The sequence below is a fragment of the Crinia signifera genome, chromosome 11 (genome assembly GCF_055691185.1).
Source record: "Crinia signifera chromosome 11, ASM5569118v1, whole genome shotgun sequence".
NCBI classification, from domain to species: Eukaryota; Metazoa; Chordata; class Amphibia; order Anura; family Myobatrachidae; genus Crinia; species Crinia signifera.
The window spans coordinates 69,971,419-69,987,372 of NC_139227.1; the positions used below are offsets into that span (position 1 = coordinate 69,971,419).

The window sequence follows — 15,954 nt, forward strand, 5'->3', positions numbered from 1 at the left end:
CACACTGATCAGTGCTGAGAGAGAGAGAGAGTGAGAGAGAGAGAGGCAGCTGCAGTGGCATTGTCCTACCCACCGCGCTATAGGTTTTTCAGATGTGCGCGGCCATGCCCCTCATTGGCCACAACCCTTATTTTTACCGGGGTTCAGTGGCACTGTTGGTGCTCCTGTCAATGCTCAAATGAAAGCTGCAGTTTATGCATGATTTATATAAAAAAAAAAGTGGATAGATACATACAGATGTAGCGCCTCTCTTCTTTGCCTGGTGCCGCCAGATCCCTTTCACTGGCGAACGCCGGCGATAGGGCTGGGACGCTCATGCGTCTCACGCGCACACATGTCCCAGTATCACAGCGGCTGGGCAGCGTCTCCCTGCCGGTCTCCGCTTCAGGGAGACGCTGCCCAGTTTGGGGGGGTCGGGCGGCGAGGGGGACCGGCGGTGACCCCCGGCAGGCTCTGTTGCCACGGGGTGTGCGAGCGTCTCGTGCGCGCGCGCCCCTGGCGAGGGCTGGCGATGGAAAGATGAAAAGAGCTACATCTGTATGTTCCTTAATCTACAAGGAGTTGGCCCAGGGAATGTGGTGTCTAGCAGTCATTCGCCACCCTTGGCTCCTCTATAAAGAGGCATTACCTGTGTACCGCTGGGGCTGGTTCCAATACTCTATACTGATCCATGATCTTGTCCAGTAGTTTTTGCTTTTCATGTTTCAGCTCTGTCAGTTTTTCTCTAGGGATGAAACAAAGGCAATGTTATATATTTATTTGATATGTTTTATTCTTTTATATATTTAAAACTGTTGATGTACATTTTTACAAAATTCAGTACAGACATTCAGTCTCACAGGAGATGCCAAATGTAGGAGCAAATACAGAATAAGCAGAATTTCTGAATATACAAAAAAAAAGATAGCCATAGAGCATACAGAAATGTACCAATAGACAGACCCAGTAAATGGAACAGAAAAAAACCCAACAACACAAGAACATGGTGGTGGGGGGTTCAGTGGTAGTAAAGGTTAGTGTGGCGAAACTTTACTAAAAACAAGACCGACAGAAATCTGAGAGTTAAAAAAGCCACCATAATACAAATCGACATTCCAATATCCTTTCAGAAACCCGACAGGGGGGAGAGTGCATTCAAGCCCTTCGCATGCTACAACACGCTGCCTGCTCGGTGGTAAGCTGCGCTCACAACCTATTCTATTCTCCCTCTATGGGGGTCGTGGATCCACACGAGGGAAAATAGCCTGTGTAAGTCAGGCTCCTGACAGTTGGGATTCCATTGTCTGAGAAACAACCGTCGGAATCATGGGCATAACTACAATAGGTGCAAGGGGTGCAGCAGCCATGGGGCCCATCTTTGCTGTCTAACTAATATGTTTTACATACAATTTTCACCATCAGTTGCTAAATAGGGGGCCCTTACAAACTTTTGCTATGGGGCCTACTAATATCTAGGTATGCCTCTGGTTGGAATCCCGACTGTCGTTGAGTCATCCGGCACCCAATGATAGACGTAGGTTAAAAACACCATTAAACTCACTCTTTAGTAAACTTCCTCTTAAAAATCCTTATGCTGTCAAAACAGGGGGCTGCTAGAACATTAATGTGACCACATTTTTAAAGTTGATAGAAAACCTGTAATTCATGTAATGCTTTTTAGTCAGAGACTTTAAGAACTGGAAATAATTGTGATTTCTCTTCTGAATGGTATGTAAATAAACGGTAATGTGAAGAGTCGAAGCCCAATCTGGTCATAGCGTTAGACGTTAGCCTTACCGGTATCTCCTCTCCTCCTCCTGTCTCAGAGCACCGCTCTCCAGGCTCCGCTCTAATAACTCCCGATTATCTTGACTTAGAGAATTTATCTGAGACAGCAACATGTTACTCTGGTCTTGGAGAGAGAGTTTTACCTGGGACAACACCTGAAAAGCACAGAGACCGTTACGTTGTGACCTGCGTGACCACAAATTCAGGCAGGAACGCTGTTCCTGAAAAGCCAACCTGGTACTGATTGGAAAGGGCTGCATTGCTGATCTCCAGGCGCTGCACGCTATCTTTCAGTTCCAAGCGCTCTCTGTCTAGCTGCTCTCGCTCTCTGTGCTCAGCTCCCAGCTGTCTCTTCATTTCTCTCAGCTCTGATATTTTTTCACTACAAGTCTTCTCAAATCGGGACAGCTCATCTTGTAGCCTGTAAGAGCAAAACAAGATAACAGCACGTAATCATTGTCTACTACCTTTGCCTGCCTGACTCAGCTCCTGTCTGCCATGTCACATGCTGTGTTTGAAAAATGTCAAGCAGGAGCTGATTGGTTGGTTGTTGAACACTCTCCATTTTATCTCTTCTGAAGCTTAGTGCATCTGGCACCTAGTAATCTAAAGGGACCTTCACGCGAGGCGACACCGCTGAGCGATCTGAGCAATGTAGATCGCTGAGCCGACGGAGCACATCGATGTAGGCGTGTGCTGAGTGATCTGTCAGGGCCAGTGTTCCCCGGTGAGAATACTGGCCCTGACACGCAGGGCCACGCATTGCTATGGCTATGGCCCCTTTTCTAAGTGATCTAGTCACTGAGATGCTAGACCATTGGGGAACCAATAGCACAATAGTTGGCCCCATTAACAGAATGCCACATTTGGCCGTTACTCACCTCTTTTGTTCTTCCTGCAGTCTGTGGTTTACCATCTGCAATTCCTGCGTTCTTTCCATCTGCTCTTGTAATTTCCTCTGCTGCTCCTGCTGTACCTGCTCTCCTTGTATAGAGAGCTGGGAAAACCTGCAAGAGGCCATACTCATCAACATAGTATGTGATCCAAGTTCTCACAAATCCACATACATATGTATATTCCATCACACACACACACACACACACACACACACACACACACACATGCACGCACACACACACTACCATTGGCTTTCATAACACAATCATTTTTGAAAATACTATTTTAAAACCATCAGATAAATTGCTTCAGTTATTATGAGTAATATGATTGTTACCAGCCCTACTTGTTGTCCTCTCTCTGGTACCAACTACTCCATTAAGTGTGTACTAACCTGCTACCCAAGTACTACACAAAGGCTCTAGCTATCAATGCAAACTCCGAAAACAGCACAGAACACCTGCATTTTGCATGTAGTTTTGTGCCTAGATAATCTGTCTTGTACTTATCTCTGTACAAGACTACATTCTGCTCTCATATTTGTAGAGGGTCATTGTGGAACTGCACAGTCTAAACTCCCCCCCCCCCCCCCCCACATGTGCAATGTAGCTCTTAGTTTGGCCTCATTGTTGGAAGCCGCAACCCTAACCCTACCTCCCCACAGCCTAACTCACCCCCCCCCCCCCACCGCAGCCTGACCGTAACCACCTCACTATTGCCCTCGTACCCCACTAATTAAACCTACCTCTGCCCCACAACCCTAACCCCCTCTCTCCTTGTAGCCTACCCCCCACCCGTGCAGCCTAGCACTAAGTACCCCACTAGTGCCTATGGACTGATGATTGATTAGCGTTAGTGTTCTAAGTAGCCAGTGAACCCTGGCAAGCCATGATTGTCCTACCTCTCCTGCAGCTCCCGATGTTCTTGTTTCAGTAATCTCATAGCACTCCGGCCTCGACGCAGTTCTCTTTGTATTCTTTCCATTTCCCCCTCCTGTCTTTGAAGGTCCCTGAGAAGGGAGTCATGACGTCCTTGCAACTCTGATCTCTCTCTTCGCACTCCATGTAGTTCAAGTAGAAGCAAAGATAGGGGGGACTCGGTGGCAGCAAGTGGGGGATAGGTGGATATAGGCTCAGATTCATTTTTGGAGGGTTGTACAGAAACTCCATGGTCAGATGCGTGATGATGAATTAATTGAGGCTGAATGACTGAGTCAGGAGCAGAGGCCAACAAAGTTGATTGAATAGATGAAGTCTGGACAGATGCAGAGAGTATTGACTCTATTGAAGATGTTTGGAACTTGGGGAATGAAGAAACAGAAACATCATTTGTTGTTCCGAAGCAAAAGGGAAAACTGGCAGAGTCAGAAATGGTTAATAGCTTAGCTGTACTTTCATCCAGTTGTCTACTTAATTTTGGTTCCTTTCCTTCTTCAGAAAGTGGTCTTATTTCTCCAGTAGTTACTTGCAGGTCTATTTTACCAGGTTCCACTTCTTGAAAATTACTCTCTGATTTGTTATTTTCCATTTTCCTCTTCTGAGTCATCTTCTCTCCAGTTTTCTGTTCCAGTTGCCTCCTGAGAACCTGGTTGTCCTCAACGCTTTCATGCAGCTGTCTCTGCAGAAGTTGTGTAACTTTATTGCCCTCATCCAGTTTAAACTGAAGAGACTGCTCGTATATTTCCCTCTCTTTCAGCTCTTTTACTAGAGAATTGTTCTTGCCTGTGCATTCTTCTAGCTGTCTCTTAAGTGTTTGTATGTCAACTTCTTTTTCTTTGAGTAGTTTCTGTGAGATCTCTGCTTCCTCTGCACTTGCTTGGAGTTGCTTTTCTAGACATTGTGCCTGCTCAGTTTTCTGCGGACTTTGTCTACCCAACTGCTCATTTTCTTTACGAATCACGCTGACTACGGACTCTTTCCTACTGTTCATGTCATCCAGCTGCTTCTTCAGCATTTGAATCTCTGCATTGTCATTTAGTTGCCTATCTTTGGATTGTGTACTGATCTCATCTATTTGCCTCTTTAAAGTCAGCTTCTCTCTCTCACATCCTTCCAACTGGATCCTCCATGAGTGTTCCTGCTCAGCACTCTCTTGTAACCGTGTCCTAAGGAACTGCAGTTCTGCAATGTTCTCTTCCAACTGCCTTTTGAGTAACTGTTCCCTTTCTTCCAGGCGTCTGTTCAGTAAGAAGTTCTCCCCACTTCTCTCCTCCAGCTGTCTTTTCTGTAAGCCTATTTCTTCTACACTTTTTTGAAGCTGTCTCTTTAAGGACTCTATCTCTTCTGCCTTTTCTAGAATTTGTGTGTTTAGGGAGTGCTTACATGTCTCATTCTCATCCAACTGCCTTTGCAGGGAGTGTATTTCGTCAGCATTCTCTTTCAATTTCAGGCGGTGTAACTGTCTTTCTCTTGCATCCTCTTCTATCTGTCTCTGTTGCACCTTTCTCCGCCCTTCATTTTCTTCCAGGTGTCTTTTAAGTAGCTGCAGCTCCCAATCACTCTCTTCCAGCTTTCTATTTAAGGACTGCTGCTTTCCTATGCTCTCATCCAGATCTCTTTTTTGGATTAATATTTCATTCTCTCTTTCTTGAAGCTGTTTCTGGAGGGCTTGTATATCTACCTTGCTATCTTCTATAGTTCTCAGTAAACTCCCTTCTTTATCTGCACTTTCTTGGATCTGTCGAGTTAGACTTTCTACTTGGTCAGACATGTTGCAGAGCTGATTTTTTAGTGCAGTTGACTCTGCTGTAAGAGTCTGCAGAGAGATGTTCTCTACTGTGGGCTCTTGCAGTTGTTGCTGTTGGCATTTCTCATCCATGTCTTTGAGCTTTGTCTTTAAAGACTGTATCGCTGTATCTTTTTCTTGTAGCTGTCTCTCAAAGATTTTCATTTTTTCAGAACTTTCTTCGAGTTTCCTGATTAGGGATTGCCGCTCTCTTTCATTCTGCTCAAGTTGATGTTTTAAAAATTGTTCCTCACTAGTGGCCTCTTGTAACTGTTTTTGAAGGAACTGGATGGTGACTGTACTCTCTTCCAACTGCTTCTTCACTAATTGTTCTATGCCCTCGATTTTCTCCATGTTTCTCTTGAGTCCCTGCACTTCTCCTATTCTTTCATCCAACTGCTTCTTCAATAGCTGTTCTAATTCTTCTCTTTTTGCCAGGTTCTGCCTGAGTTCCTGAACCTCTCCTGTTTTCTCTTCCAGCTGACTTTTCACTAACTGCTCTTGTTGTTCTTCCTTGGCCAAGTTCTGCTTGAGATCATTGACCTCCCTCATTCTCTCTTCCAGCTGTGTCTTCAGTAGCTGTTCTAGTTCCTCTCCTTTATCCAAACTTCTCTTCAACATTTTGACCTCCCCTGTCCTCTCTTCCAACTGCCTTTCCACTAACTTCTGGGATTCCTCTTTTTTTTCAAAGTTTCGGCTGAGTTTATGCACTTCCTTATTCTTTCCTTCCAGCTGCCTCCTCAGTAGCTGCTCCACTTGTTCTTTTTTTTCCAGGTTTCTTTTGAGCACTTGTACCTCACCTGTCCTCTCTTCTAGCTGGCATTTCACTAACTGCTCCATCTGTTCTCTATTTTCCAAATTTTTGCTAAGCAACTGTATCTCCCCTGTTCTCTCTTCCAGTTGTTTTTTCCATAACACTTCTACTTCCTCTTTCTTTTCCATGTTTATCCTGAGAGTTTGTGCCTCTGCTGTCCTGTCTACCAGTTGTCTTCTCAGGGACTCAATTTCCTTTGCACTCTCTTCAATTCTTTTTTTTAATGCTTGTTCCTCTCTTTCTTGTAAGTGCATCTTTATGGAGTGCATGTCTCTTGTGCTGGAGGCCAGCTGTCTTTTAAGAGATTGCATTTCCTCAGAACTTTCTTGGAGGTGCTGCGTTAGAGAATGTGACTCTTTCACATCTGACAATTGTTTTTTTAGTAACTCGATTTCTAAAGCTTTCTCATGAATTTGTCTCTGCTGGACTGAGTTCTCTAATTCTTTTTCCTCTATCTGTTTCTTTAATGACTGTATCTCACAAGTACACAATTCAAACTTTGCATTAAGTGACTGTATCTCTGCAGCACTTATTTCCAGCCGTGCAAGGAGTGAAAGTATCTCTTGACCACTTGATTCTAGCTGCGCCTTCAGTGATTGTAACTCCTCAGCATTCATTTCAAGTTGAGTCTTCAGTGATTGCTCCTTTGCAGAACTTAATTCCATCTGCGCTTTTAGTGATTGCACCACTCCAGCATTCAATTTCAATTGTTTCTTTAGTGATTGTTCCTCCCCAGTGCTCACTTCCAATTGTTCCTTTAGTGATTCTACCTCTCTAGAACTCTGTTCCAATTGTGTATTCAGTGATTGTTCCTTTCCATAACTCAATTCCACCTGTGCCTTTAGTGATTGCACCACTCCCACATTTAATTCCAGTTGTGTCTTTAGTGATTGTTCATTTTTACAACTCGTTTGTAGCTGTGCCTTTATTAAAAGTTTTTCTTCAGCACTCAGTTGCAATTGTCTATGCAAAGATTGTACCTCTTCAGTGCTCACTTCCAATTGTGACTTTAGTGACTGCACTTCCCCAGTGCTCAAATCCAGCTGTGTCTTTAGTGACTGTATTTCTGTATCGTGCAATGTTAATTGTGCTTTCATTGGTTGTACTTCTCCAGGCTGTGTCTTTAGTAACTGTATCTCTTCAGCCCTAGATTCCAGCTTTGTCTTTAATGACTGTACTTCCTCTACCCTACTGTCCAGCTGTGTCTTTAGTGACTTTATCTCTCCAGCCCTACATTCTAGCTGTGTCTTTAATGACTGTACTTCTCCAGCCCTGCATTCAAGTTGTGTTGGTGACTGTACCTCTGCAGCTCTACATTCCAGCTGTGTTGGTGACTGTACCTCTGCAGCTCTACATTCCAGCTGTGTTGGTGACTGTACCTCTACATTACTTGACTCCAGATGTTTCTGTAAGGAATCTAACTCTCCTAAATTCCCCTGATTCACAGTCCTAGAATTGTTGATATATTTTCCCAGTGATTGGTCCTCTAGAGAACATTCTTCCAGCTGGATCTGAATTAATGGCACATCACAAGGAACTTCTTCCTTCTGTTTATTCGGTTTAAGATTATTTCTTGCATTGTCTTCCAGCGGCACATACGGTTGTCCAGTGTCTTTGCCTGATGTTTTTGTAACAGTGATTGGCTGTTCCCCTGTAGCCATTTTCTGTAAGTGTTGTGACTGCTGCTTCACAACTCTGTCTCCTACTTTCTTCTTCTCCTTCTGGTTCGTGTCTCCATCTCCCAATATATCTTTATCCACTAAGCTGCCCCCATCTGGCTCCTACAGAATGAAATAAACACAATTTCAAGATAATGCCCTTGCTAGAGGAAGTCCTATTAGTTTCCCTATTAAAGGAACACTGAAATCTAAAGATTTCTAGAGAGGGGTTTCCAAATGAATTAGACAATCTCCCACCCTACAGAACATTGGAGCAAGACTGAGAGTCTGGAGTAAAAGAGCCTTGTAACTACCGGGCATTAATATAAAAATTGGTATTTTTATAGACTGGATACTGCATTGAAAACTGTATTAATACCTAAAACTATAGATGGTCTATAGTATAGGCTATATCAAACACATAGGGGGGTATTCAATCTGTGTCGACCTCCCGCAGCCTTCTCCCGACGGGGGAGATGAATGCGAGGCCCTATTCAATGCTGTCTTCCCCGACAGCATAGAACAGGGGTTCTGCGCAGAACAAGCCCGACATCACAAGCTGTCGGGCTCGTTCTGCCGAGAAAAGCCGGAAATAGGCGAGCTCCCGGCCGGAGCTCGTCTATTTCCGTCCTCAACTCGCGGCCACCCCCCTTCTCGCCGCTCGGCGGCCGGGACATTGAATCCCGACCGCCGAGCTCCAGTCGAGCAAAGCGAGAACGGGACTGGGGCACGGCTGTCGAGCTTGCTCGACAGCCATTCCCCTAACATTGAATACCCCCCTTAATCTATAAAGATAAGATAAAACATATCACAATAAATAAATAAAGATGCAAATATGCTAGAACCAGTGCAGAACTTTCTAAGCTAACATTCTAGCACCTTATGGTAAGGCTCCTTTCTCTTCTTCCTGGCAGCTACTCTCTGGTCCAGTGCATTGATTGAGGACTCACAAAGCAATCTTGGTAGAAAAAGCCGCTACCACTGGGCATGTGCAGAAGTTCTTCTCTGTCCCTTACATTGAATGATGTGGCGGCAGCTCTAATAATCGTATTCTATACCATTGCTATTATTGTCATAAGTTGAGACAGTTGCAAAGTGGAGGGGGTTTCCAGGCAACCTGAACCCTCTCCTGCTTTTGCCTATGACCCTCCTTTCCCCAAATTGTTGGGATCCATTCTTATCTGTTTATTGAGTCACCCGAACTATCACACCAGCATAACACATTGATCATTGGGTGGCAGTTATGTGCACTCAGCAAATGGTTGTGTTTCCAAAGAAGGAACCACACATTCAGCTAGTTGGGGGAACAGGGCTTTATAACTTTTTTTATTGGAGACATAATTTTTATTATGGTCTTACTATGCTTCCCTGGGAATTCACAATTACTCAGTAACTGTCACATGGTCTAGCACGTATTATCATACTGATAGTATTGCCATATGCTCACTTTATGACTCTTTCGGGTGCTGGGACTTGCTCTCACCTCTCTGACACATAAGTCTCCTAGTCGGTCAAAGAGCTGACTCTCTTGCTTAGGTCCTGTATGTTCTATGTTTACCAGATCCACAGTCTCTCCAGATAATACATGCAGCCTTTCTCTTAGGACCTGGTTTTCTCTTTCCAAACGTAGCAAAGCTTGGGACAACTCTGAGCTTAGATCTAAAACTGTAGACAAATAAATAAAAAGTAAATGTGAGGTTTCACCGTAGAGGGTTCTGATTACCTGAGTAAGTAGTTTCCAATAGTTACATAGCAAGGCTGAATAAAGGCATGGTCTCGAAGTTGAAGGTTGTGTGTGTGTGTGTATATATATATATATATATATGGTAATTAAAACACATTACTACAAATATTTACCAAATAATAATAACTAGACTAGCGATAGCTGATCAAGCTGTAGAGATATTATCATGTTATCATTATCAATACTCACTTTCAACATCTGTCTCCTGTCTCTCCCAGGAAGTGACCTGTTCTCTTTCCCATTTTGAGACTGTCTCTTCTTCTGTCTCGTAGATCCTCTCCCAACTTTGAGATGCCTCCTCTCTTAGTATTCGTATCTCCTCTGCCAAAGTTAGGTTATCATGGATCAGACACTGCATTCTTTGGGACTCTGAGTCTCTCTCCTGCAAGAACAGTTCCCTCTCATAAATACATATAACCATACCAAGCAAGCAAGGCAGTGCCAATAAGACATATAGGAAGGTATGGCTGTTCTAACTGCATGTGTGCAACTTTTTGTGAGTTGTATTCTTTAAACTGGCAACTTAGACTCATTTTACACTTACAATTCCTTCTGTCAGTGAGGGTAAGCATTGTTCAATGCCCAAAATAAAATACTTTAGTGACCCATACAGCATACTTGCCTACTTTTGAAAACTAGTTTCAGGGAGATTATAGTTGGTAGTAGAATTTTGCACAGCAGCCCATTGAGGGGGCATGTCATGCTCCTCCCAAAGGGCGTGTCTACTTTAATATATGGAGAGATTGTGAAAAGAGATTGTGAACGTGGCATCTAGAAGCGTGGGTGTGTACTGCTACATCTGAGAGGAATATTTTAAAATGACTTTTATACAAATGTAGATGAGCTAAAGTAAAGTGCTGGGAAATGGTGCTGATGATTCACTGTATATGTATCAGTCTCTCATTCCTTTTTCCCACAAAAATGTACCAGTGTAATGTGGCCTAGGTGAAATGAGGGAGATTGCTAGACTAATGAGGGAGAGAGGGAGATTGCTGCTCCTTTTTCAGGGAGTCTCCTGCAGAATGCAGGAGGGTAGGCAGCTATGCCATACAGTAATCTTACCTAGTTTAGTCAATTAACCTGAATTCTTCCAAATCATGTCCCTTAAAAAGAGTATCCTGTCTAGGTTGACAACGATAGGTCAATGTACTATGCTCAATATGTCGATATGGGCAAAATGCTGACACAACTATGGTCGACACATGAAAAGGTCGGCATGAGTTTTTTTGGGGGGGGGGGATTTTTTTTGTACTTTTTTCATACTTAACCATCCACATGGACCTCAATTGGGGAACGGTAAAGCCAATTGCCAAACGCAAAGGTTAGTGCAGCGATGCACCTGGCCTGAACTATTGTGAGCCAAGCAAGGCATACGAGGGAATGTGGGACAGTAATTTGGGGCTTGTGTGCTCAAGTATGTACATTGACACCAAGAAATGGGTGAAACTCATGGTGACCTTTTCAGTGTCAATCTTTTGCGTGTGTCTACTTTTTTCCAGTATCAACCTTGTGTATGTCTACTAAGACATTGTCAGTGAGCTATACTACAACCTTAAAGAAGACGTGGTGGGAGAATAAAATAGTGTGCCGAGCGTATTGAGGCACCGTGCCCGAAGAATGGCGCTCAGCGTGCCATGCAAGGGGACTCGATGCTACGGTTCAGTGCCCATGTCGACTGTGTCGACAATCGGGTAAAAATACAGCGGAAAAACCCATGTCGACCTTTTGACTCGACCATGACCATGTCGACCTAATGCGGTGTCGACCTAATGAAATTCCGACCTACACCCATGTCGACCTAGACCCTTTCTGCATGTCAACCTAATGGTGTCGACCCAATTCTTGTTGACCTAACTGCTGTAGACCTAATGATCCATACCCTAATGAAATGATTGACTTTGAACATTTGCCTAATCCCGGAATGGCGGGAAGCTCCTGTAAATCGGGTGGCGTTCCTGGAGACGTGGAAGCACAATTCACGGATCACAATGATGTCCCTGTCATGCCCCGAGTCTGCTCCTATTCGGCCTCACTTCTCTCACCACACCCCCTGCCACACCCCCTCATGCCGCGTCACCGCAGCCAAAATCTCAGCATGTGTGCTACAAAGGTCTATATTACAGCAACTAAATTATTTGAGATTCAGCCTTATATAACTGGGTTTGCTTTTGGGCCCTCGGCACTGCATACTACCCTGAAATATCATGCAGGAAATAATAGGACAACAGACAATAGGGAATGATACACAACTAAAACTATAAAATCATCAATTGAAAAAAGTATTTTTCCATAAAATATTGACTATGAAATTGACAATGAGGACACAGCTTTGTGTATATTATACCATTTCAACCCTCTTGAGTCTCTCTTCTAGCGAGTGCTTTTCCCTCTCACACATGCGCAGTTTCTCAGAACGCTCTCTTTCTGCAGAAAGCTGATGCTCTAACACTTCTTTATCTTCCAGCAGGCTCCGTGAGAATTCTTTCTCCTCCTGGAAGTACACTGCAAATGAACACTTGGCTTCCAATTAACATTTACTTCAAACATGAATTATTTAGCTTCAAATAAAGTTTTTTGTAAAGTGCTTTGTAACATTTTACTGTCCCTCACCAGTGGTATATATGATATATTTCATCAGTATAGTGAGCTTGATGGCCCAGTAATGATAGGAGAGGCATAAATGCAGCCATTATGTATACAGTACTAATATGCATATTGCTTTAAGTTGGTAGACCTGCAAGGAGCGCTGATAGATGTCCATGACACGCAGTTTATCCGTGAGAGCGTTTACTTGGGCCTCAGAGCGACGTGAGCGCTCTCTCAGTGCATCAGCCTCATCACGGTAACCGCGCGAGAGAGCAGCCAATTGGGAGAGCTCACGGACCTAGGAAACAGAAAGGAACTAAGATATCAGTGCATTCCTATAACAATTAGTGTCACTTTTTATTACAAATCTGTGTTAAGGTACCCACTGCTATGTATACGGTCTGTGTATTGGAGAGAGATAAAGTGGACCAAGCAATTAGCACAGCATATGGCAATAGTAGCTGATTGCATACCCTCCAATGTTTGCCTTTCTTAACCCAGGACCCATGTGTGGCTACATGTGGGAGGGGTGTGCCCTCGAATTGTAGGCGTGGCCCAGTGCTTTGACCCTGTTTTAATCCTTTTATTGGTGTGGCCAGTTCTCCCCAAGCAGATGGGCAGCCCACGGCTAACCTTCCTGTACAAATGCTTGAGTAGAGCAGCGGCGACCAAAGGCTCCCTCAACCTCCCCCCCCACCCATGGAGCACTTCAGCCCATGGGTGGGACAGCTGGAATCAGGACAGTTGGGAGGTATGTGATTGGCTCCTTCCATTGCTTAGAACATGTGTCCTTTGAAGTGTACGTAATAACAGAACTAGTAGTGTATATAAGAACCCAAGGAAAAGACTATAATTACATGGAGGATAACACATTGGGGAACATATGATGAATAAACAATCAATCAGGGTGAGTATATAACTTACATTATTATCTAGGGGATGCAGTTACAATCCCGGCGGTTGGGATCCCGGCGTTCATAACCCCGACCGCCGAAATCCCGACACATTCTCCCTCCGTGGGTGTCCACGACACCCCTGGAGGGAGAATAAATTAGTGTGCCGAGCGTAGCGAGGCACCGGGCCCACTGCGTGGCGAGCGCAGCGAGCGCAGCGAGCCCGCAAGGGGGGGCGATCCAGGTCCTCCCCTTGTCGGGATTCCGGCATCGGGATTCTGAACGCCGGGATCCCGACCACCGGGATTCAATACTGAATCCTTATCTAGATATTATACTGTACCTGCTGATGCATTTTCCTTAGCTCCACCTCCAGCAACTGCACTTGCTGCTGACTGTCCAGTAGCTCCTCAGACTTTTCTTCCCTTTAGGAAACACAAAGAAAAAAGTAAATATGAAATAATAATTTGCTTTGCTTTATATTTAAAGTGCACCAGTCACCTACAGTATGTGCTTTCACTGATTACACTGAGTGGTAGTACAATCTTACAATGATTTTACAATGTGCCATGTCACTAGCAGTGGCTTGCCTGGCTTCAGCACCCTAACAGTTTAGTTCCACCATTCTGACCCCCTGTCAATTCTGAGGAACATTAATCTGCAGTGGAAACAGCGGGTTGTACAGTATGTCGGAAACAGAGGAGAGTTATATTGTACGTATATGACATTTCCCCAACTACAATGCTCCTCACGGGAAAGATGTCTTTGAATCAATGCCCACTTTAATATAGATTTACAAACATTGTAATTTACATGTAATTTACATGTAGGGTGGAAGCACCAATTAGTACATGTGCCAGAGATTACCAGCCATCTAATTTGACCTCTGTGCAGATGGCATTGTGATAGTTATTCCTATAGCAAATATAGGCTCCTGAACTCCCCTATCTAACCTGCTCTTGATACATTCAGCCGTTACTCACAGTTCCAGGCGCACACGCCGCAGTTTGCTCTGTAGATCTGCAGTGTGCAGAGAGTGGTTTTGCCATGAATTGGGTTCAGAGATCACATTTTGGGACACTGCTTTCAGTCGGCCGTCAATGGGTCTGGCCTGCTGGTCACATCGGATTATAGACAGACGCTATAAAATGATGGATGGTACAGGTTCATAAATGAGATTTTGGAACAATGATGGATAAAATGTTAGTTTTTCGATCAGGTAAATCTTGTAATTGTTTTCATTCAGTCAAATGTAGGATTATTCTGTTTGATATATATTTATTATTTTTGTATAGTTTACTTTAAAACTACACCTAACACATTTTATGTCATACGGGTATTTAGAAGACGATGGGCCAGATGCACTAAGCTTCAAAAAGTGATAAAATTGCAAGTGATAAACAACCAACCAATCAGCTCCTGCCTGACATTTTTCAAACACAGTCTGTGACATGTCAGGTAGGAGCTGATTGGTTGGCTGTTTATCACTCTCCATTTATCACTTTTGAAGCTTAGTGCATCTGGCCCCCATGTATTGGACAAGAGGAAGGGTGATTGGTCCTGTGATAAATACATAATAATATAGTCCATACCTCTTGAGCATCATCCCTTTGTCTGAGGGTGTCTCTGAGGTGAGCACCCAGCATGTGGACCAAGTCTTCCAGGTCAGAGTGGGAAAGGTGAGGCAGCTCTAGTCCTGGTAATGATAATATCTTCTGAGAGTCCTCTGTCATCTTCATAGAAAAGAACAAAGTAAATAAAACACTTGTGAAAAAGAATGATTAGTATAGATGGAGATAAAGAGACCTACAGTATCATCATAAGGCCCCTTATAATTAAGTATCCAACCTGCCAGGAGTTTATGTGGCGATTGGTAGATTATGGAAATAATGCTCTGCTGTCCCTGTTATCCAACACACTTCTGCCAGAGCAGCCTGAGATAACTCATGCACACAGCCACCTGTCTGGCAGCACGATGGTGCTGGCATAGGAATCTGCTTGGATCCCTCTTCACAGCCAGGACCTCCTTCCCACAGGAAAGAACCGGGCTTCGGAAATGAACGCCATCTAAAGATGGCGCTGATTCTTACAAGCGATCCCTGAAAACTTTGTTAGTTTGCTTAATACTAGGCAGCCCCATTGTGCCCCTAATAATGAATGTTCCATACACTAGTTTTATCACATGTGTAATGGGCCAATAAGTGATGCTGATGACTAAGCTGCTAAGGGATGACAATAAAGTCGTTAGGTTAAGATAAACTCCATTGTCACCTCCTGTATTTTCTCTGCCAGCTTAGTCTGGAAACCCAAGTTCAGACTCCGGATTCCACCGATTATTTCTTGTCGACCTTCGCCCTGATGAGACATAGATGGCAAAGGTTATTGTAGGTAATACAGTTAAAAATACCTCCTGAAACGTGGTAATAACGAGCCTGATAACTTTCGGAGGTCTGGGAAAGGATTCACTTAAATGTTGGGTACAATTTATTTTTATTCACACAAAAAAGAATCATGCGATCTCCTATATATTAGATACACACAAGCTATTTTCACACAAAAAAAAGACAGAGCCGGGTTTCTGTCATCTGACTCAAGATGTTCCAAAATATGAATAAATTAGCACCGGCACATGCGCTGCATGCCATATTTGGCCCTGATTCGGCCATAGGGGTGATTCGGCCATAGACGCCCACCCCGTTGCTCATCTGCAGGTAATAACAGCAGATGAGCGGCGATGGGCGGCTTTTGTGCTGAAAGCAGCTTAAACAGTAAAAGTCAGCTGCTTTCAACTCAAAATCGCCCAGTGTGTATTGCCCATTAGGATTTGTACCCATCTGTACAGTTGATGGTTTTTATTTTAATTTTTAATTA

The 15,954-nt window shown here is 43.9% G+C and overlaps 1 protein-coding gene across 1 annotated transcript in view; it reads right to left on the reverse strand.

Annotated features, from left to right (window-relative positions):
- Positions 1-15,954, reverse strand: part of CCDC88B (coiled-coil and HOOK domain protein 88B) — a 41,207-nt gene that overhangs the window by 4,531 nt on the left and 20,722 nt on the right. The window contains exons 6-18 of the mRNA XM_083163807.1: positions 15,355-15,438; positions 14,676-14,816; positions 14,067-14,224; positions 13,427-13,508; positions 12,339-12,488; positions 11,949-12,095; positions 9,794-9,986; positions 9,344-9,525; positions 3,566-7,983; positions 2,649-2,774; positions 2,002-2,188; positions 1,777-1,922; positions 629-724 (exon numbers count right to left, since the gene is read on the reverse strand). Coding sequence (XP_083019933.1) covers positions 629-724; positions 1,777-1,922; positions 2,002-2,188; positions 2,649-2,774; positions 3,566-7,983; positions 9,344-9,525; positions 9,794-9,986; positions 11,949-12,095; positions 12,339-12,488; positions 13,427-13,508; positions 14,067-14,224; positions 14,676-14,816; positions 15,355-15,438 — 6,110 coding nt within the window. The remainder of the gene's footprint in view (positions 1-628; positions 725-1,776; positions 1,923-2,001; positions 2,189-2,648; positions 2,775-3,565; positions 7,984-9,343; positions 9,526-9,793; positions 9,987-11,948; positions 12,096-12,338; positions 12,489-13,426; positions 13,509-14,066; positions 14,225-14,675; positions 14,817-15,354; positions 15,439-15,954) is intronic.